This window comes from Nannobrachium achirus, assembly GCF_963921795.1.
Source record: "Nannobrachium achirus genome assembly, chromosome: 13".
NCBI classification, from domain to species: Eukaryota; Metazoa; Chordata; class Actinopteri; order Myctophiformes; family Myctophidae; genus Nannobrachium; species Nannobrachium achirus.
This window is the reverse complement of record NC_137833.1, coordinates 43,144,201-43,166,685: the sequence shown is the minus strand read 5'-3', so window position 1 is coordinate 43,166,685 and position 22,485 is coordinate 43,144,201. Positions and strand designations below refer to the sequence as shown.

At 42.8% G+C, this 22,485-nt stretch overlaps 3 protein-coding genes across 7 annotated transcripts; 2 read left to right on the top strand and 1 right to left on the bottom strand.

The window, feature by feature from the left end:
- Nucleotides 1-647: 647 nt before the first annotated feature.
- On the bottom strand, nucleotides 648-8,483 carry LOC308296561 (sphingomyelin synthase-related protein 1-like). Of its 5 annotated transcripts, XM_080739858.1 has the most exons (7): nucleotides 8,388-8,481; nucleotides 7,682-7,699; nucleotides 4,565-5,191; nucleotides 3,799-3,894; nucleotides 3,281-3,398; nucleotides 3,003-3,153; nucleotides 648-2,234 (listed from the first exon to the last, which is right to left on the bottom strand). In XM_080739858.1, the coding sequence occupies exons 3-7, from the start codon at nucleotides 5,185-5,187 to the stop codon at nucleotides 1,930-1,932; spliced, it is 1,293 nt and encodes a 430-aa protein (XP_080595984.1). In that variant the 5' UTR covers nucleotides 5,188-5,191; nucleotides 7,682-7,699; nucleotides 8,388-8,481; the 3' UTR covers nucleotides 648-1,929. The 5 variants fall into 5 exon arrangements, with proteins under 5 accessions (XP_080595984.1, XP_080595983.1, XP_080595986.1 ...); XM_080739857.1 differs by lacking the exon at nucleotides 7,682-7,699 and having other exon boundaries at nucleotides 8,388-8,483; XM_080739860.1 differs by lacking the exons at nucleotides 7,682-7,699; nucleotides 8,388-8,481 and adding an exon at nucleotides 5,665-7,103.
- A 934-nt stretch (nucleotides 8,484-9,417) lies between these two features.
- On the top strand, nucleotides 9,418-22,314 carry LOC308297330 (uncharacterized protein; the record flags this gene model as incomplete). The annotated part of the gene is made up of 6 exons (XM_080740743.1): nucleotides 9,418-9,620; nucleotides 10,297-10,511; nucleotides 11,466-11,695; nucleotides 18,890-19,092; nucleotides 19,688-19,911; nucleotides 22,091-22,314. 6 exons carry the CDS (start codon nucleotides 9,418-9,420, stop codon nucleotides 22,312-22,314), a joined length of 1,299 nt encoding a protein of 432 aa, XP_080596869.1.
- Nucleotides 12,783-13,712, top strand: LOC308296850 (dual specificity protein phosphatase 13A-like; the record flags this gene model as incomplete). Its single annotated transcript, XM_080740201.1, has 3 exons — nucleotides 12,783-12,907; nucleotides 13,130-13,347; nucleotides 13,501-13,712. The coding sequence occupies 3 exons, from the start codon at nucleotides 12,783-12,785 to the stop codon at nucleotides 13,710-13,712; spliced, it is 555 nt and encodes a 184-aa protein (XP_080596327.1).
- Nucleotides 22,315-22,485: the final 171 nt, after the last annotated feature.

The following is a 22,485-nucleotide window of genomic DNA, read 5'->3' as shown; positions in this document are numbered from 1 at the left end:
ACCACAACTACCCAACATGCACACACATTCTGCTGACTTTTTGGGACATTATGTCACAGTCACAGATGAATCACCCGGCAGTGCAATGAAATGCAGTCTAAAAATGTTCACAGCCAATAGACTTTATCTGATCTGATGCTTACAGTTGGGCCCGTGCACACTGGGCAGATCCTGTGGCCGAATTTTACTCGGGCTGAATTTTATGACCCCCCCGGGAAAATCGGCCCAGTGTGCACGGGCCTTAGGCAAGCAACAGTAAACTGGAGACGAGCAGCAGCTGTTTACATTTCCCTTGAAAAGAGAACAGGTCCCTAACAAGCGTCATAACCTCTGCCTGTGAGAGATCAGTCATCAAATATCATTGCAAAAGTTTGCAGAATTATATTGGGAACATTGGGAAATGTCCAACCCGTCCCTAGACACCAAATGTGGCCAATGTCAGGAGCGAGCGCACACACACACACACACACACACACACACACACACACACACACACACACACACACACACACACACACACACACACACACACACACACACACACACACACACACACACACACACACACACACACACACACACACACACACACACACACACACACACACACACACACACACACCAAATGTTGGTTACTTTTGTAAACATTTTATTGTTGAGCCAAAAGGCTAATAATCCTTACAAAAAGTATTAAACAACAAAATAATATAACTGTCTTTAGACTGGAATACTAGTAGTGTAAGAGCAATGAGATCAATGAGATAGCAGAGATGTGTTTCTCCCTGAAAATCCATGATCCGAATGTTTGCAATGATTGCAATAATATTGAGGTTATTAGTGACGCGAAATGTAAAAGGCCAGACCGCACCAATGCAACTCCTTGCAACTGGTCGCATCTCCTTGCAAGTTTTAACGCCACACCAATGCAACTCAGTGCAAGTGCCATTGGGGATTAATGGTTTTGTTGCAACTAGTTGCATTGGTGTGGACTAGCCTTGGTTGACAAACTAAACCTAATGAATGCGAAAACTCTAGTATTCCATGGCAATGCACTGTATGGATCACAACGGTGTGTCATCCATTTGGTGTGTTAAAAATCCTCAATAAAGTATTAAATTAATTAAATCTGATTCTCATTATTATACCCATGGTCTACAGACCATTCCTTATTCTGTACCATTAAAACATTAAAAGAAAGAAGTATGAACTTTAAATCTTCATACTATAAAGCAAAATACAAAATTATAAATATAACATGGAAATTCCATGATAAATACATTATAAAATAATAAACACAGTTAATTGGCAAAACAGAACATTAAAAGAATACTGGATTTCTTTCTGTCTTTCCTTCTTTTTGAGAACGATGTTGACGTGGTCAAATAAAAGTGTTTCATACATAAAGTTCAAGTGTGTCTGGTGAAAAGAGAATGTGCTACAGTAGTCCCGAACACCCAAATGCAAAGAACCACAAAACCCCACCTCTCAATTGTCCTTTCATAGCAAATAAGAATGTGGCAACAACCCCAAAATATGTCAACTAACTACGGTGTAGCCTTTCCGTTTCTTAAAAATATAATTAATACAATTGACATCCCAAATTAAACCCTACACGTCACACTATAAATTAATAGTGAAAAGTGAATAAAGTAATTAAAAGGCAGGTGTGACTGACTTGTCTCTCTGACATAAAGAGAAATCACACAATAAGTTCTCATCCTCCAACAAACCTCACACAACACAGGATAAGATTAGTGTAAACACCATCTTTTCATAAATAATATAAAAATACTTGCAACCATTCTCAGCAAAGGACCGCTTTCCTGAGAATCAATTTCAGGCAATAGATCATAATTACAATATCCTCTAATATTATAATTATAACATAATACGGTATCATGATCTACACGAGTCTTTCAAAGTGACTTTTCATCCAATCAGGGACTTCATGAATGCGGGCCTACTGAAGGGCCAATGGTACTGGTTGGGTACGGGTCCGTTGACGTTGCACTCAAAGAAAGAGAACATGGGGAACCATATGCGTGCCCGTCGGCTGTGCTGGTAGGCGCGAGTGTTGGCCAAGGTGTGGTAGTAGAGGAAAAGACGCGTGGTGATGTAGAAGGCGATGAACACGTCAATGGAATAGTGCTCGTGAGCCGCCAGGATGAAAAAGATCCCGAACAAGTTCAGCACCCAGGAGATGGTGTGGATCAGATTCCAGCTCCGTGGCGTGTCTGTGGGACACAACGACAACAGTAAGCGGTAGAATCCGTCATTTCACCAGTTTTATTTATCTCAGTAGCTTATTCTGGGAGAGAAACACTGTCGCACGATTAACCCATCAAAACCGGGCAAGCCCCAGACCACCGGCCTAGCGGTCCAGGCACTTGCATGGGCTCTAATGTAGCCTGACAGCGCATCGCGGGTTCGGGTTTTAAACGATCATTTCCTGTCCATCTCTACTGTGCACTAAAAATAAAGATAACTAAATACGACAGATATCGTAAAAGGTCAAATGAAAGATCCACATTTTGTCCCCTTCATGCCCATATATGGATATCTCTGTATCTGTCCGTCCTTGTCCCTTGTATGCCCATATATGGAGATCCCTGATGTCATCAATATTGAGCCCATATCTTGGAATGCCCATATATGACCTCCGTGAAGTTGGCACCCCATATGTTGAAAACATATAAAAATGGTGTCATTATTTAGTGCTGGATTTGTGCTGAATTGTAATGGGAAAAGTTTAATTTTAGCACTTTCCCATTCAAGTCAATGGAGAAAACTAATTCACCAATAAATAAAATGTGCAAGCTCTCAGCGCGTCACTGCAAGCTTGTACATCAGCTATTTTTTAACATTTGAAAGTTGAAAGTGTGTGAACTACTGATTAAGAAAGTATTTGTTAGAGGTCTTAAAGGGTTAAGTATAAACTAGGCTGAAGAGTCTTTCTTCTACCATGCACAAAATTACAAGGAAACAAAGTCATTAGCACTCACACTCGGTGACAAAGAAGTTCAGCATGGTGATGACAACAGTGTGTCCACTGAACATGTAGTCCCCACAGGTGTGAACGCCTGTCAGGGTCATCCCAAAGCCACTCCAGATGGCCAGCGCCCTCTGGATCTTTCCCCACGTATCATCGTACGTCTAGAGTACAAACACACACACCATGACATGTTGTAACGTTTGCATAGCACCATTATCATCAGATAACAAGTACCAATTGCCAGCAATTCCAACACTAACTGTGATGCGTGTGTTGTGCCTACTGTACCTTACTGGCACACTGTAGATGTTGACCAGGTACGGAGAGGGAGGTGACGAACATGGTGAAGCTACGGAGAAGAAATACTGTTCCCATCAAAGAACACAGCCGTCTAAACAGAATGGATCTGAGAGAGGGAGAAAGTCACGACACAGTGAGAGAGGCATAGAGAGACAGTCAGAGAGAGACACAGAGAAGGAATATAGAGAAGAAGTCAAACAGAGAGAGGGATATAGTATTTATTTGAAAAACAACCTTTTTGCCTGACAACGTTGCACTCAAATGAACCGAATTTGTCTGATGGAAATAAAATAATCTAAACTAAATAAATTAATATCTTTTTATCAAGTCATGTACAGTGAAACAAACTGAGAATTCACTGTGCATGCAATAAGAAAGCAATGAAAGAACACATATGATAGTGAAGTCTAATAATATTGTGATATGACTGCATTTTTACAAGAGATTGGAGTTGGTTGGCTTGGAATGTCTACAGTATTGGTGAGTGCAGTGCAGTGGTGGGTTACCTATGTTTATGAAGCAGCAGGATCAACATAAATATGTAACACAGGATCAGTCCACAGGCCTCAGCCATCGCAAAGGCCCAGGGGATTCTAGGAACACTGTCAGAACAGAAACAACAATATCAGCATCAGCATGTAGATTAGATATCACCCTACTACCATGGACTTGAACCTAGGGCTGTCACAATTATTACATAATCGTCTAATCGTGATTTTTTGACATAATCGTGATTATTTTTCATAATCGTCATAATCGTTTCCATGTTGAAAAATGTTCATATATTGAAAAAAAAAAATCAAAAATTGTGGAAATAGCAGATCTACAAGCTCACAACGCGTCGCATCGCGACGCGTTGTGAGCTTGTAGATCGGCTATTTCCACTATCAATGTTATTTTTTAAGTAGTAAGTTGTCAAATATGTCAGTAATTTCTTTGAGTATTTAGGTTTTGTGTCATATCTGCCATGTGCAACTTCAAAGCCTAAAAGCCAAACAGAAATGTAATTATCAACGACAAAAACACAATTAAATCGTTAATCGCCAATTATTTGAGTGACAATTAATCGTCATGTAAAATGTCATATCGTGACAGCCCTAACCCTACCATGGACTTGAACCCCTATGTCAAGTCGTGATTATTGCTTGACATAGGGGGGGTGGAATCTTCAAACCAACATTTACCTCATTGATATAAAAATGAACTATGCCATGCAACGGCATGAAGGAAGGAAGCTGCACAAACGAGGTGCATTATATACTGTAACTGTACCTGTCCAGAAATATGTCCGGCAGTGGCGGGTACGTCCTCATGTCCGGCACGCGTTCGTGCACGAGGACCATGACGAACGACGTGAATCCAAACACGAGCATAACATAGACGGAGCTCATGGCCGTCTTCCACAGCTCCGGGTCCAGACGGCCGGCCAGGTGCTGCCTGCACCTCCCGTTAGAGTGTGTGTGACAGGGCGCGTCACCCGACGCATAACTGTATCTGTCAATGCTCCTCAGGCGAAGCTCAGTTCCGTTGCACAAGTGCTCGCCCCCGTTACATCTCCTGTCAGGCCCGTTGCGCCCGCATTCGAGGCCTGCTGAAGCCGCCGTGGCCCCCACCGGCAGGCCGTCTGTGGGGCCGAGACCAAGCTCGTCCACCTGGGCCTGGTTCTGGCTCTGGAGCCGCCTGAGGGCCAAGGCCAGCCTCTTGATGTCGCCCAGCACATTGAGACCCAGCGGGGGGCGACGCAGGTCTGCTTCAGTCAGCGACAAAAGGCTGGTGCCGTCCAGACGGTGCGTCGTACACAGCAGCACCACATACTCCCCGAAGCCTTCCTCCCTCAGCCATCTGGCCACTTGCTCACAGCTCCAGGAGCTCACAGTCGCCTCCGGTGAATCCATGCCCCTGCACATAAGGAGAGAGGCAGATGCAGAGACGGTAAGACCCAAAGCAGAGGCAGAGATTCAGCAACATGGCACACAATCATGCAATCCCCACTGACCCATACTGTTGGTACAGTAGAGAAACTCTCAGTCAGTCTGTGAAAGGTAATCTGCTGTTGCTGAGTGGACAGTGACTCAGACAGCTTGTTTGTTAGTGTACTTATATCAGTCACTGTGACCTACACTAGTGGTGTGTAAGCTATGTGGGTGTTATTACAGCAACAGCTCAGTAACTGTACTGCCCTGTAAGTACTGGGACCCAAATCTATAAGATGAATGAATGAATGAATGTCAACATTTACCAGAATGTATTTACCCTAATTAGATGTAACAAACAAAGATGTATAATGCAAACTCTCTATTACATCCAACTATTAATTCCTAGTTTGGTGGTCTTGCTGTCTATACAAATAAATAAAAACGTAAATCTATAACCAAATACTGTAAGCTGCTCAGCAGATCTTCAGTCAGTAATCCAGCACAGCTCTAATAACTCCCGTACCTGGCTGGCTGGGTGGTGGTGATGGTGGCGGCGGTGAAGTGATACACTGTGTTCCTCTCAAACAGCAGGACTTCTCTACTGATGAGACAATCTGCCTTTCTCTCTAACTGCACTTCGACCTGCTGATAAGCAGGGGTTCACCACAGCTCCAAAGTCTGCCAGGATAAGCAAGCGCTCACAGCTTGCCCACGGCTGAATGTGAACACTGCCCAGGGCATTTTACCATTTACAATTTAGGCATTTAGCAGAGGCTCTTCATCCAGACTGTACAGTAAGCAAGGCATTTTGATATGAAAGAACAGAATATTACTAAAAATAACTGGCACCATCAAATAGCTTCTGGTCTGGACTATCAGTGACCCCTTTGTCAGCCTTCTGGTTGGTCCCTGACTGACCAACCAGCAGGCACAATCTGCCTTGTCCCGCCCTGGTTCCGCCTTTTTGATGTTGAATTTGCTAAAACATAATTTTTGTAGAAATAAAAACATTTAAAAACATGCTGAGTCACTATATTGCCACTGAGCAGCTCCATTTGACTGAAACCAAGTTTTAAATTAGAATTGAACACGCTGAATAACAATACGAAGCAACTGAATTAGAATGGTAGTGTCTGTCATTCAATGTTATATGAGATACTTCAATGGTTTCCAGTGGAAATAAGCTTAGTCTTTTCATGGATCTCCTTTTAGTAGACCTTGTACCAGTGAACTGTACCGTCATGAAACTGTACCTTTTCCTATGCAAACTTCTAATAAAGTCTTCAATCAATCAATCAAAGATGGAGTGTCCCACCGAATGTCCCACCAAGACACTGCAACCAATGGGTGTGAAGAGGGATGGGACAATGGGCGGGACTTGACAAAGGGTGGGTGCCATGGCATTGGTCCGAAATCACATTGTTCCTACATCCCATTAGTTAGAATCTGGTGATGTTAACTTGGTGAAAAATACTATGCCTAAACCTAAACCTAACCCTAACCTCAATAAAACTATGCCTAAACCTAACCAAACCCTAACCTCAGTAAAACTATGCCTAAACCTAACCCTAAAACCTAACCCTAACTAAATTCGGACTAATGAGATGTAGGACTAATGAGATTTCTGACTTATGGGCAGTCCCCCATTGTTGTTTAGGCTTTTAAATTGCCATTACAAGTACTAGAAATGTTCTTCTGTTACTCCTAACAACAGAGGTGACATGAGTGACTGTTGTCCAGATAATTATAGGCCGAGCAGAGACACAGACCACGTCCACTAGATGTCTGGGGTTGTGTCCCAGTAGAAAGACACTGGGTTAAGTTTAGAACAGCAGCTAGAAGTTGCATTTGCTTTAGTAGTTACAACAAGTAGGCGTGAGGGTGTACAGTAGCAAGCCCATGTGAACTGAATCAATCTGTTAAACCTTAATGAACTAAACCTAACTCATCTAATTTACCTCTGAGGAGTTGTCTCCGTCTGTTCCGTTCCCCCTCATACACTCTGAAGTTAAGAAATCGCCATTTCTGACAGCCAACCTCACTAGTTCACAACCACAATAACACCATGTAGCCTCGACAGGGCGTCTGTTTAGCCATGTCAGCGTCTCTGGTAGGCTTACACAGTGAGCCACATACAGTAAGACGGTGACACAGCTGTGTGACACAGCTCTCGTGTGTGTGTGTGTGTGTGTGTGTGTGTGTGTGTGTGTGTGTGTGTGTGTGTGTGTGTGTGTGTGTGCGCGTGAGAGTGTGTGTTAATAGTGAGAGTGAGAGAGAGAGAGAGAGAGAGGCTCAGTCTATGTTGTGACTTGTCCTCACACATTCCAATATGACACATACAGTATTATGGAGGATATTAATTCAAGGCAAGCATATGAAATCACTTGAACAGAAGCCAAAGCTGTCCAAAATCATTCATTTCAGTTTTGTTTTATTTTTCAGCACTTTTGGACAGTTCAATACAAGTACATACCTGTTATCAGTACATCTTCTGAACATAGCATAGTTTCAAAAAAAGAAAGAAGGAAAGGTTCAAGGCACAGATAGTGAAGTACATTTGACATGATAAAGTGACCAAGGTGCCAAAAAAAGGGGAATAGGAGGAATCATAATGCTTATCTGGCCCTACCTGGCTCAGTTTCAGTAGAAAAGTAAGAATTCTAGAAATAGTAATAAATATTCATTACACTTAGCCCTAGAATGGCTGTGATATGACATACATTACATATGGATGGAATATATCAAATGTATGCCATATCACAAGTTCACAACCATTCTAGGGCTAGGGTGTGTTCTGTATGTAAATCAATACACGATATACTAGCTAGCCAGCCTAGTGCTACATTACTCCCTATGGATGTCCACTATGACAGTCCACTATGGCCTTCATTGTCTACACAGAATCGGGGTTATATTTGTCACTAACTTATAGGAGTACAATTCAGAATCAGTGCTTATTACTTACTAGTGAGTCATTTCTGACACAGCTCATGAGGCTCAACAGCTACAACTAAAACAATGTGCACGTGATTTATTTTTCCAACAGAAACTACGAGGATGCGTACTGTGAAGTCGTGATCACACTGCTGTCACTTCACCAAAACCCGACAAATAAATAAGCCCAAAAAACATATTTTAAAACATCTTAGCCATAGCCTAGTTTCTGTAAAACGCCTTACCAAGAGACCACTGCCACTCCGGGGACTGCGCGTGTGTTGTCTGTTTAGGTGAACAAACTTTAAGGCAACAAGTGGCTTACAACTGAAGTGTTTCATTGCCAACGTGCTTCTGACAACTTGGCAACAACCAGACAAACAGGAAGAGACATGGTTGGACAACCGAGGTGGACAACTTAAAAGAATCGTTCAAAGAATGCCTGGGAAAACAGCGCATCCACGTGCATGGGAGTAGGGTTGCTGCTTTGATCATATCATAGTATCAATACTACTATGTAGAAATACTCTGTTACAAGTACAATTCTGGTATTAAAAATGTAGCCTACTTGAGTAAAAGTAATGGCATCAAAATGTACTTCAGGTAACCTACCAAAAATAAAAGTACTCATTATGCAGAATGTCCCATTACAAGTTCTCAAATGTATAAAAATCTTTAGAAAATATCAAATCAGCTATAGCCTACTGTACTTGAGTAAATGTACTTAGGCCTATTTACTTTACACGACCACTGCTGACATCTGCTGGTAACTTGAACTTTTGTCTACAGCCTAGCCTAGCCTTATATTGAATGTGTCCAACAGTCCAGGTCCAACAGAGGTGTGTTGTGGAATAGGCTAGCTTCTTAATTTGTCATCTCATACAGGTGACAGTTTTCCTATATTGATGTTACTTGTGAATTAGTGGAAATATCTGTTATCCGAGTCCTCTCCCCTGCTGCCCTGACCAGACCTGACCAACACCTGTCTTTGACAGTCAGAGACTGTAAGTCTGTTGCTGCAACAGCTGAAACTTTCTTACGGAACCAGGTGCAGTAGCTGTGTTGTGTTGTGTGACTTAGTTTGTTAGGCAAAAGAACAATTATACTTTTTGGGCGGCGGTCACACCGTCTCCTATGCATGACTTTGTCTGTATGTGACTGTCTACAAACTTTATTCTGTATGTGACTATGTCAGTAACTTTGTAGCATGGCAATACTGCTGGTGACACACCCACCTTTTTAAAAATTAAGGCTACTTTGATGGCAACGAGCAGCATGTCAGAAGTGAGACAGGAGCTGAAAGACTCTGATCTGGAACATGTGTGTGAAGCCGAGTCAGGAGGGAAGGTGATGAGTGAGTCAGAGCATTCAGAGTGGAAGAGCCTGTCTCTAATGGAGCTGCAGCAGGTTTTACATTCAGCGCAATCCTCCTGTCGCCATGGAGATGAGGTGTGGCCGAACTTGTATCTAGGAGACATGTGAGTGTGTGTGTGTGTGTGTGTGTGTGTGTGTGTGTGTGTGTGTGTGTGTGTGTGTGTGTGTGTGTGTGTGTGTGTGTGTGTGTGTGTGTGTGTGTGTGTGTGTGTGTGTGTCCTGCATCAGTTAAGGACGACTATTCTTCCATAAGTTATACAATTCCTTAGATCAGTGGTTGTCAACCTTTTAAGGCCACAACCCCCAAAATAATCATATTTCAACTGTCTGGGGACCCCCTGCACCCTGACGAGCACTAAGGGTTGAGGAATTACATTTTGTATAACACGGTTCTATTGTGAAAATAGCCGATTTACATGCTCACAACGCCTCGCAACGCGGTGAGCATGTACTGTAGATCGGCTATTTTCACAATTTCTGCCTCCAATATTTGACAATTTGGCCAATGTTTAATTTGTCATTTTGGAGGTACTAAAAAGTCCTTAAATTGTCACTTTAGAAATGTGCAGATACCCTCTATGCACTTAAACTTTATGTTGGTTTGTTTGCTGTTGAGTGAGAAAACAATGTTGCACATTAAGTTAATCATCTGGGGACCCCCAAAAATAATTTTGGAACACTGCCTTAGACAGACATAGACACACACCCTCAGCGACCAACACAATGCACATGAACAAAAGCTGATATTGATGTGATGATGATGCATGTTATTTCTACCAGGTATATGTCTCATGACAAGTATGGGCTGTGGCAGTTGGGAATCACTCATGTTCTGAATGCAGCCCATGGTAAAATGTGCTGTAAAGGCAGCGATGACTTCTACGGGACAACAGTGACATACTACGGTGTTCCAGCCAATGACCTGCCAACATTTGACCTTTCACCTTTCTTCTACCCTGCCGCTGAATTCATCCATCAGGCTTTGACATCTGGAGGTACCACATGGCATCACATGCATTTAAACCTACATTTTGGTCTAAATCAGTAGTTCTCAAACTTTAAAATGTCAAGGTCTGCCCTTAACTCTGACAGTATACAAATTAGTTACATACTTGTAATGGTCAATTTAGACCTCCCAAAATGTACCCAGAGTCCCTGGACCAGAACATTTGAGGACCACTGGTCTAAATCTGTTACTCCTTTTTCTTTTATTTTTGGAGCTGTGTGGAACACAAGCTCCCTATACGTGGCCGTGTGTGTAGGTATGTGGGTGGGTATGTGGGTATGTGGGTGGGTGGGTCTGTGGGTCTGTATGTAGCCTGTATGTAGTAACCCTGGGTGACCAGAGAGGTGCTGTTGAGTCTAGCCTGCCCTGAGCATCAACTGCAATACACACACACACACACACACACACACACACACACACACACACACACACACACACACACACACACACACACACACACACACACAGCTCCACTTCGAACAGAGGTTCGATTTTTATTTTTGAGCGGTGGTCACAACGCTCCTATACGTGGCCGTGTGTGTGGGTATGTCTCCGTGTCTGTCTGTCTGTCTGTCTGTAGCCTGTCAGTACCTTTTTTGACCACACATGTTAAGGGAGGGGCGCTGTTGTTCAGGCCAGACCAGACACACACACACACACACACACACACACACACACACACACACACACACACACACACACACGCACACACACACACATACACACACATACACACAGGGGTGAAGGGGGGGGGGGGGGGGAACCACCGCTCAGTTCACACGGGTGTGATTTTTATTTACCTTGTAGGTGGTTGTACTTTTAAGTAACTTGAAAAATAACCATAAAAAACAACATGAAAAAGAATCGTGATAAGATTGTGTAATCGTGATACAGCTTGGAAGAATATCGTGATATTGCATTCTTCCATATCGCCCACCCCTAGGTAAGGTGCTGGTGCACTGCGCTGTGGGTGTGAGTCGCTCAGCTGCATTGGTCCTGGCGTACCTCATGATCCATCACCACCTCAGTCTCCTGAGCTCTGTACGGACCGTACAGCAGAGACGCGGGGTTTTCCCCAACAGAGGCTTCCTTAAACAGCTTATTACCCTGGAGCAAAAACTACAGAGGGACAGCCACAAGGAGATGGACCCACACCCACCCCAACACCCTTCTGTTTAAACAGTCTAATGAGGACCACTCCTGTCAGTGTTGGGGAAGTTACTCTCACAGACAGACAGACAGACAGACACTCAAGACAGACAGGTGCTGTTCTAGACTGCTGAACCCTTTGTGCCACGCTGTAAAAATGTATGAGTCTAAAATAGTGAACTGTAGACAAGCTGTAATGTGATTAGCATGCAATGAATTCATTAGAAGTAAAAAAATATATATATATACATTTTTGAAAAGAGTATACTGTACCAATTGTAATAGTGTGACCCCAATATTTAAAAGTAACATTATATTTACTGTTACTCATAACAAGAAATATGATTATGTAATGCGTTACTTATATAATGCGTATCCCCCCAACCCTGATTTTCACATGACATAATAAAGCATTGCCTCCACAATGCGGATGGTTTAAAGAGTGAATGATGAATGGTTTACATCATACAAGATTAGTTACAGTTTTCAATCACCATGTGTACCACTGTCACCATTGTGGGCATGTATCTTCAATGGCCTAGCCAGGTTCCCTACTGTATAACCACTGTATATCGTCGTTGTTGGGCGGAAACCTCGTATCTCCAAGTTTCAAATGTGTAGTTCTTTCGCAAAGCAAAGCCCTGCTTCATCATACAAGGCCGTCGCACAAAAGTAGTGAAAACAGCAGATCTACAAGCACACAACGCCTCGTGTTTTCACTAGTGTAAATCGTTTTTAAAATGATAAATGCACAACGAACGGTTTTGGACATACAAGGTTTCCACCCGACACCAACAATATACAGAACAATTCAACTCCTGTCCTAATATCATCATCCTTAATGGTGACAGCTCACAGGATGTCCTAGTCTTTCCGGCTTTGTCCTCCTCACTGAACACAATTCAATTTAATAGCGAAGAACATACAACTATAGTGGGAGGGAACGCACTGAGCCAGCAGCTAATTTTGGAGCTAACCAGCATTCTGAAATGGCCACCTGCTCACATCTCTCACTGTAAGACTGCACAGTGCACACATGCTGAGTAACCGACTCCAGTGTATGCAGACAGTGGAATAACATTGGGACCTTGCAAGCACTGTCTCTCTCAAGATGTCCGGCAGAGCTCAGCCACAGGATTTGGCACGCATTAAAGAACTGGAGTACATCTTGGATTCCTGTAGACTGGAGCTCACGTCGGTCGATGAGGTCTGGCCCAACCTATACATAGGAAATGTGTGAGTGTCTCACCCGTTTACGCACCTCAAGGAATTATTGCGCTAAACAGTCCCTCCCCCTCCGACTTCTGCAGAGTACAGCAAGGAAGTACTTTCCATTGCAGTTCCATTCAAACTGTCTGCTATATAGGCTGCATATACATGTTATTTAATTAATAAACTGTATGTTTCATGTAGTTTGTAATGTTCCTCTCTCACCCTGTGTCTCTGTCTGTTTCTCAGGGCCATAGCTCAGAACAGAAGTGCGTTACGTAAGCTTGGCATCACTCATGTTCTGAATGCAGCGCATTCCAAACAGGGCAGCATTGGTGAACAGAGTTACTACGGGAACATGTGTGTCTACTGTGGCATTCCAGCGGAGGATTCAAACCAGTTTGACCTTAGTCAGTTCTTCAAACCTGCAGCTGACTTCATACAAAAGGGCCTGAAGTGCAAAGATGGTATGTGTGCGCGCACACGTCTGAGTCTTCTAAAGTTCTCTGTGTCTGCCATCATCTCCTTTTCTGTTTCAACACATATTGAACACAGTTTATTAATAACAATCTGTTTACAACTACATTGTTTACACGTTCTAATCCTTCAACACTGTGCAGGAAAGGTGTTGGTGCACTGCATCATGGGAGTCAGTCGCTCAGCCACTTTGGTGCTAGCATTCTTGATGCTTCGGCAGCGCCTCTCTCTCTCTGATGCCATCAAGCACGTGACCCAGAAACGTGGCATCTACCCCAACAAGAAGTTCCTGTCGCTCCTCCTCACCCTTGAAACACAGCTGGCTCGCAGGAGGAGGCTGTGTCCTCTCCTCTGACATGTCTCCTTCACTTCCATCCTACTGGCTTTACCCCCTCCTTTCACAGACAGATTATAGACAGTGGGGCCAGTGCCTAGGGGCCCCTACCATGAGCCCCTGGGCCACAAGGCCCATCCACAATTTACTAAAATGTATACAGGTTAACGCTCAAATACGTGGGCCCCTTAGCTGATACAATATAAGGCCCTTCCTGTATAGCTGCAGGGCACACAGTCCTCCCTATATGGCCATTTTACCATGGTCCCTCCTATTTGTATGGCATTTGCTTGCCTGATATTTCAAAGACCAATATCGTACTTTGGGCCCTGAAAGCTAACTGGCCCAGGGCCCCCCACGAGTTTTAATCCATCCCGGCATCCACTGTTTCTGCAAATCCTTCCCCAAGAACACATGTTACCAGTTCTCTTGTCACCTTTGCTAAACTGTACTTGAGATACGCTTTTGTACATACTGTATAATGATGACTAACAAGTGTCAAGACACATCAGGATAGCATATTTAATTAACGTTAGGCTACTGTCAGAGTTATTTGCATTCTTACAAACATTTAAGTTGTGCCTGAGAACATACTCAGTCTGTCACACAGGTTTTTAGTCATTCTGAGGCACACTGTAATATTTATACTAGGATTGCTTTCAAATTGATAGTTTTATTAACATATATATAATATATTAATAACTATAAACAGGAGGTGTATTTGACTAATCACATAAAAGTATTTTAAAGTAAAATGGTACGCTTTACCATATAGATTGTGCATTACATTCACCCAATCACACACACACACATTCATACACCGATGGAGGAGGAAACAATGCAAGGCTCCTCTGGAGCAAGTAAGGGGTTCAGCGTCTTGCTCAAGGACACCACGACACTATAACTCTGAGGGAGCCCGGGATCGAACTGGTTCCCAAGCAGCCGCTCTACCACCTGAGCCACTGCCACCCAAGTAATGTCCCTTTCTGCTAAGCAGCTATAGCTAGCTAGGCTTATAGACTAATTTTGATTTATAGTAGAATGTATTTACATTATTGCACCGTAGAGTTAAATAATACCACACAGGCTAAACAGCGGGGGGCTTTATTTTCTACTCAAATGAAAATTGCTCCCTGACCCTCGGGCATATTGGACCACTAGAGATGGGAAGGCTTGTAAAGAGTGGACTCGCCTGACATCTTACCACCAAAAAAGGAGTTTCAATTATTAACAAACATTATATCAAACTGTCTTCATCATAGCTATGGTGTTTGTTTTTCCACACTTGAATACATTATGATGTATAAAAACAGAACTGTACTGCTGAGTAATAAAGTTTGCAGGATGTTTTTCTTCCACTAATGAGTTAAGTTAACAGGTCACAGATATGAGAGCAGGGGTGTGTGTGTGTGTGTGTGTGTGTGTGTGTGTGTGTGTGTGTGTGTGTGTGTGTGTGTGTGTGTGTGTGTGTGTGCGCGCGTGCGTGCGCGCGTGTGTGTATAGCATAGTGCTGTCTTATTATAATAAAAAAAATAATAAAACTTTATTTGTATAGCACCTTTCATGACATGAAATGCAGCTCAAAGCGCTTTACAGAGCAGAAAATGAAGCACAAGTGCTTAACAGAGAAACAGTAAAATAAAATAAAAAATACAGAATAAAAAGAAATAATTAAAATTATTACAATTAAGCAGAGAAATAACAATTTCAGAACAGTGTGGACATCAATTAGCAGCACAGGGATTTAAAAATTTAGCTAAAAGCAAGAGTAAAGAAATAGGTCTTGAGCTGTGCTTTAAAGCTATCCACAAAGGTACGTTTTGCCCCTGAGGTCATTTCATATGGTTGACGTTTGAAGACAGGTTAGCCTAAGGGTCTTTCACTTGTTATTGTCGACTCTGCTCTGGCTTTACCAGTGATGGTGATTGTTTTTTGTTACGGACAGACACACACACACACACACACACACACACACACACACACACACACACACACACACACACACACACACACACACACACACACACACACACACACACACACACACACACACACACACACACACACACACACACACACACACACACACATATAGCATACATGGGCAACTGGCGGCCCGGGGGCCACATGCGGCCCCCACCTTCACTTAATGCAGCCCTCAGGTTAATATCAGAATACTGATATATATTATTGATTTCAGCTGTTATAATTCCAAACATGCAAACATGGCCTGCTTTTAATTACTTCAGTCTATATTAGTAGCTATGACTAGTACTAGTCTTTTCTTTGTCCAATGCATTTGTATTTAAGTTCATAAAGTTAACAGAAGACCATATATTTTTGAACATATACATTTGAAATTAAATACAATTTTTACTTTTCAGGATTCCACTAAAAAGAAAAGCTAAAAATAATTCAGGATTCCAATTCAAAAATAGCAAAAATAGCAGATCTACAAGCTCAAAACTGGCCACATGCGGCCCCCACCTTCACTTAATGCAGCCCTCAGGTTAATATCAGAATACTGATATATATTATTGATTTCAGCTGTTATAATTCCAAACATGCAAACATGGCCTGCTTTTAATTACTTCAGTCTATATTAGTAGCTATGACTAGTACTAGTCTTTTCTTTGTCCAATGCATTTGTATTTAAGTTCATAAAGTTAACAGAAGACCATATATTTTTGAACATATACATTTGAAATTAAATACAATTTTTACTTTTCAGGATTCCACTAAAAAGAAAAGCTAAAAATAATTCAGGATTCCAATTCAAAAATAGCAAAAATAGCAGATCTACAAGCTCAAAACTGCGTCGCGTTTTGAGCTTGTAGATCGGCTATTTTTGCCTGTATATGCATTGTGGCCCTCTGGAGTGAGTGTGAAAATATAGTGGCCCTCTCCATCATCAAAGTTGCCCACCCCTGCAGTATAGGCTACATGAAAATGACTGGTCTTGTGCTATGATATGATTTTGTCATTCAGTCATTTGTTGTTGCAATATTGCCTGAGATGGTTTTGGTTGTCACCTGTTATAGGAAGGAGGTCAAAGCTCAACTCTCAGGGTGTCTGGTGGCTCAGCCAGACCATATGGTCCCTGTGAGCCGGATGGGTCTCACCTTTCATTTCCTGTCTCTCTAAACAAACCGCAATAAAGCATAAAAATACATCTTTAAAAAGTTACACTTTCAACGTGATCCATGCTGACAACAACCGACCGAAACCAACTGAGAGAGCTGTCAACCCTTGATCTTAAAGACGTAAATTAAAGAGTCATAAATAGTTTTGTAAAGAGACAAAAACACCCTGCTCAGTGCACCTGTCTGCTTATCAAAACTGGCATTCTGATGATGATAACACGTGACTGTTGCTGTTGCGTTGTTGGGTCAATGTTCCTCGTCAGCAATGTGCTTCTTTAGTCTGTGGTGCTTTCGACCGGATGACTGCCACATGCAGTAATAATCACATCCACAGGATGTTCAAAGTAAAACCATTGTCACATTACAAGGCTCAGCTCACATTACACAGGCTGAGTGAACTGGGAGACTGGGAGTGTGTGTGTGTGTGTGTGTGTGTGTGTGTGTGTGTGTGTGTGTGTGTGTGTGTGTGTGTGTGTGTGTGTGTGAGAGTGTGTGTGTGTGTGTGTGTGTGTGTGTGTGTGTGTGTGTGTGTGTGTGTGTGTGTGTGTGTACTTGTATTACTATACTTATGAGGTCTAAATGACCCATTATACAAGTATAAAGTAGAATTTGAGAAGTTGACACAGTGAAGACAATATCTTTACAAGATTTATGGTTTATGACTTAGGCTTACAATTAGGGAAACATATTCAGGTTGGGTTGGGGTTATGCGCTGCGACACGTTGTGAGCAAAAGATAAAAATGGCAAAAGTCGCTGTCTTAAGATGTTGATGTGCTCACAACTAGCCTATAGTAATACAAACGTGTGTGTGTGTGGGTGGGTGTGTGTGTTGAGTCTCTCTACTCATTGGGTTGAATGTTGTGGAGGTCAGGACTTGTGTCTCAGCAAGCTAAAAATACTCACCTTAAACATAGCGCCTAAGAGTGCAGTCCTCATTCCAGATCTGCATTTTACGCAGCAGGTTCTAAACACACACACACACATTCTCAGACCAGCACAGAAACCCTATACATGTCTCTTTGCAAAGACTGCAGATTGGAAGAGGATTCAGCGCATCAATCATCGTGGGAAGGGGTGAGTTACACTTTATTTCTACTGCATTACATCAAAACAGCATCTATAACAGGGTTGTGCTGACAACACATTTTGCAGTAAACTAAAGTTTACTGCACTAAACTACCTGAGGCCGATTCTACAAATGCCTTCTAAATTAGTAGTTCTCAAACTTTTTCCTAACAAATTGATCTATATTTGGCCGCGGACCCACGTTAAATGTTAAAATAATAGCAGATGTACAAGCTTGCAGCGTGGCACGAGCTTCTGCCGTGGCCTGAAGACTCGCCTCTTCAGACTTAACCTAAGCCCATAGCACTTACCGTAGCACTCGCCTACCCTCAATGACCACACATGAAAGCTAGATAGTATTCTTAGGTTTAATATAACGTTGTTTTACTGATTGGGTGCTTGGTCTACCTACGTTATTTTTTCTAGATTGATATTTCTATGCATTTGATGTATTGATGTTGATGTATTTGTATTACCTTGCCTATTGTATTTATGTATTATTACCTTGCTTATTGTAAGTCGCTCTGTATTCAGAGCGTCTGCTAAATGCCTAAACTGTAAATTGCCATTTTTGAATAGCCAATTAATGCTAAAATCTAAAATGACACAGATTTCCCTGTTTTAATGGGTTAATAAAGAGTGTTGCCAATGATTTAAACAAACACTTTAGTCCAACTTAAACCAGTGTTTCTCAAAGTGAATTCCAGGGTCTCTGTGGGTTCCTTTGGGGGTCTAAATTGACCCATACAAGTCTGTAACTCTAACAGTGTACAAATGGAACCAAATGAACTCTAACGGGTACATTTGGTTCCATTTGTACACTGTCAGAGTTAAGGGGAGACCTTGAAATGTCAAAGTTTGAGAAACACTGACTTAAACATCTCTAATGTACATGGCTTTCCATGGCCATCATCCTCAGAGTTATCACCTCTTGCTCTCTCTCTCTCCGTCCCAGACTGTGGCTGTGAAGTGTATCTGGTTGAGTGGAGGAGGACAGGGCAGCAGAGGGGATCATGTCGTCCTGTGTGGTGAAGTCCAGAGGTAGGAACCCGTACAAGGCAGTGCAGGTGGACCCGGACAGCAACTATGCCACGCCAGGAGCCCTGGACCTAGAGCAGATGTTCTGGACTGGTACTGGGCCCAAGTACGCACATGTAAACGAGGTCTGGCCTAACATCTACATAGGGGATCAGTAAGTAAATATGCATATTGTACAGATTCTTCTACACACACACACACACACACACACACACACACACACACACACACACACACACACACACACACACACACACACACACACACACACACACACACACACGCACACACCAGGGACGTGCAGAGAATGTTGTAGAGGCAGGGGCTGACATTTCTATAAGGGCCTTTTGGTGGAAATATCAAAAATAGCAGACCTCCAAGCTCACAACGTGTCGCAAGCGCGACACATTGTGAGCTTGGAGGTCGGCTATTTTCAGTACAGAGAGTTTGGACGAGGCAATTTGTGTTTCTTTCACCATAGTAAAAACTGCATTGATGGTCTGGAGAGGGCACTTTTTACAGAGGAATAAAAGGGCAGGGGCTCAAGCCCCCTTTGATGTCTATGTGTGCATGTGCCTGACACACACACAAAGTATTCAAAGATGTGTGTGATCAGTAAAATTCATACAATACATATAGAACTCGTAAATGTGTACAATTGTAACCAAATGGACTGTTACGGGTCTATTTGTACCCTCAAGTGCACAGATGATTTTACTGTAGGCTACTGTGTCTGTGTGTGACAACAGGAAGACGGCTCTGGAACATCCTGGCCTGAAGGACATGGGAATAACACACATCCTGAACGCGGCCGAGGGCAAGTGGAATAACGTGATAACTGGTGCTGATTACTACAGCGATATGAACATCCAGTACTTGGGCGTAGAGGCTGATGACACGCCCTCCTTCAACATCTCCCAGTACTTCCACCCTGCAACCCATTTCATCAAGGACGCCCTCGGTCACCCACAGAGTAGGTGTTTATTATTAACCCATTTAGGGTTAGAATTATTGAATGCTTTAAACAGTGAAAAATAGCAGATATACAAGCTCACAGCGTGGCACCGAGTGCCACGCTGTGAGCTTGTAGATCTGCTATTTTTGAAAAAGTCGTGAAAATGTGTGCAAATCTTTGAATATATGTATTTTCAAAGCGAATGGTTGTAACTCAAATTTTGCTTCTGTGTGGTCCCTGGAACTAAATATTTTGAGATGCGGGTCCGTGGCCAAATAAATCATTTTGGGGGTCCTTCACATGAAAAGGTTTGAGAACCACTGACATAGTAGTCTCTCAAGAACAGACTAACTGAGCTCCAGTTAAGTGAAAAGGACCTTTTCTTTGACGATGGCTTGCCAGATTGCTGACATAGAAACATAGGTTTTTCAAAAAATCTTAGAAGGATTCAAAAGACACTTATAGAATCAGGTCAAAATTCAAATTTTCACGATTTTTCAAAAATAGCAGATCTACAAGCTCGCAGCGCGGCACTCGGTGCCGCGCTGTGAGCTTGTATATCTGCTATTTTTCAATAGCTAAAGCATAAAATGAATGGGTTTATTAAGTACTACTACTAACAGCTCCTGGTGTTTCATATACAGTAGGTGTGATAGGTCTGATGATCATGAGACTTTTGAAAAGGCCTCACGAATCATTCTGGTGAAATGTGAGGAAATATGTTTTGGTGTCTGTCATTGTGACATTTACATATTTACAGGTCTATATAGAATCTAACATGGACCCATGTGTTTTGACCATTCATAGCATTGCAATTCCTCTGTGTCTGATAGATGCTAGTTATTTTACACAAACGGGTTATTTGTTCATGTTATGATTGTTACTTATCTAGAATCTAGATAGACATAGGTCTATGCTGTTTACTTGTCTACAAATGCTAAGGATGTTTAGATTGCATGTTGTTTAGAGTCAGGCAAATGCTAGGTTTTATGTTTCTTTGGTTTCCTAGTTACTTTGCACTTTAACTTTTTGCCTTTGCACTTGTTGACTCCAATTCTACAATTTTCAATTCATACTGGATAAGGGCATCTGCTAAATGCCTACATTGTCAATCTGTGGGTTCATAGCAAGTGTCAGTAAAAGTAGGTGGCTGTGAATATGGAAGTATGAGGGACTTACTGTAGGACCCGCAGGGGCGTCACACCAAATTCTGGGCCCTGGGTACAAGGATTCACTGTGGGCCCCCATGAATGTTAACTATTGAAAAATAGCAGATATACAAGCTCACAGCGCGGCACTCGGTGCCGCGCTGCGAGCTTGTATATCTGCTATTTTTGAAAAATCGTGAAAATGTGTGCAAGAAACCTATGTCAAGGACCCCCAAGATGATATGTATTTGGCCACCGACCCCGATCTCAAAATATTTAGTTCCAGGGACCCCCAGAAGCAAAATTTGAGTTAGAAATGTTTGCTTAAGGGGCACGGTGGCGCAGTGGTTAGCGCTTCGCCTCACAGCTAGAAGGTCCTGGGTTCGATTCCCGCCGGGGGACGCTGTGGGTGCTGGGGGCGTGTTTCTCCCTCCGCGTCATCAGCGCCCACACCCTAGGTGGGGTCGGCGATAGGGCCTTTCTGTGTGGAGTTTGCATGTTCTCCCCGTGTCTCCTAGGGTTGATACCCTCACAAAAACATGCAGTAATCCTGGTCTCAATAATGCCTACCCCTGGCCAGCCGGGGCGCTTGATGGAGGGGAAAGGAACTGGTTGGAATAACGTGTTCCTTCCACGCGCTACGTCCATCCCGGGGAAATCCCCCCCTGTCAGGTGAAAAGAAACAACTTGGACTACTCATGCATTGAAGGAAGCATGAGGTCAGTCCGTTGTCTCCCCAGGCGCAGCAGAGGGAGAGCAGAGCCCAGAATTACATAGGCAATTGGCACTGGGTGAAAAAGGGTTGCAAAATCGTGGGATAAAAATTATTATAAAAAAAAGAAAGAAATGTTTACTTAAAAAATACATATATTCAAAGATTTTCACACATTTTCACAACTTTTCAAAAATAGCAGATCATTAGGGCCCCTCCACCTTGGGCCCCAGTAACTCAGTCCCACTTTCCTACCCCCTTGTGACGCCCCTGAGGACCCGGGCCATCTCTTTGAAATCTGTGGTTTTGACAAGTTTTGTGCTGGTTTGCATTCCAGACAAAGTGCTGGTACACTGCGTGATGGGCCGGAGTCGCTCAGCAACCCTGGTCCTGGCATACCTGATGATGGAACAAGGCCTGACCGTGGTGGACGCTATAGAGCGCGTGTGTCAGTGCCGCTGTATCCTGCCCAACAGTGGCTTCCTGAAACGACTCAGAACTCTGGACATCACATTACAGGAGGAAAGACTGAGACTAAAGCGAAAGACACAAGAACAGTAACGCAGTGTGATAATGGGACAATGTTTACTCGTTACTTTAGGATTTGTTTTGTCTTCTCAGTGGACACTATTGTTGTTAGGGCTGGGCGATTATGGTGATACATATCATTGAGACGATACAATGTCTCCACGATATGCCTTTTCAGCGATATCGTATGTATCGTGATACAAT

Coding starts and splice junctions, on each gene's coding strand:
- LOC308296561 (XM_080739856.1), bottom strand. CDS start 5,199: ATGTGCAGGGGCATGGATTCACCGGAGGCGACTGTGAGCTCCTGGAGC. Junction 3,399..3,798: donor CTGCTGCTTCATAAACATAG/GTAACCCACCAC, acceptor TCCCTCTCTCAG/ATCCATTCTGTTTAGACGGC. Junction 2,235..3,002: donor GAACTTCTTTGTCACCGAGT/GTGAGTGCTAAT, acceptor TGTGTCCCACAG/ACACGCCACGGAGCTGGAAT.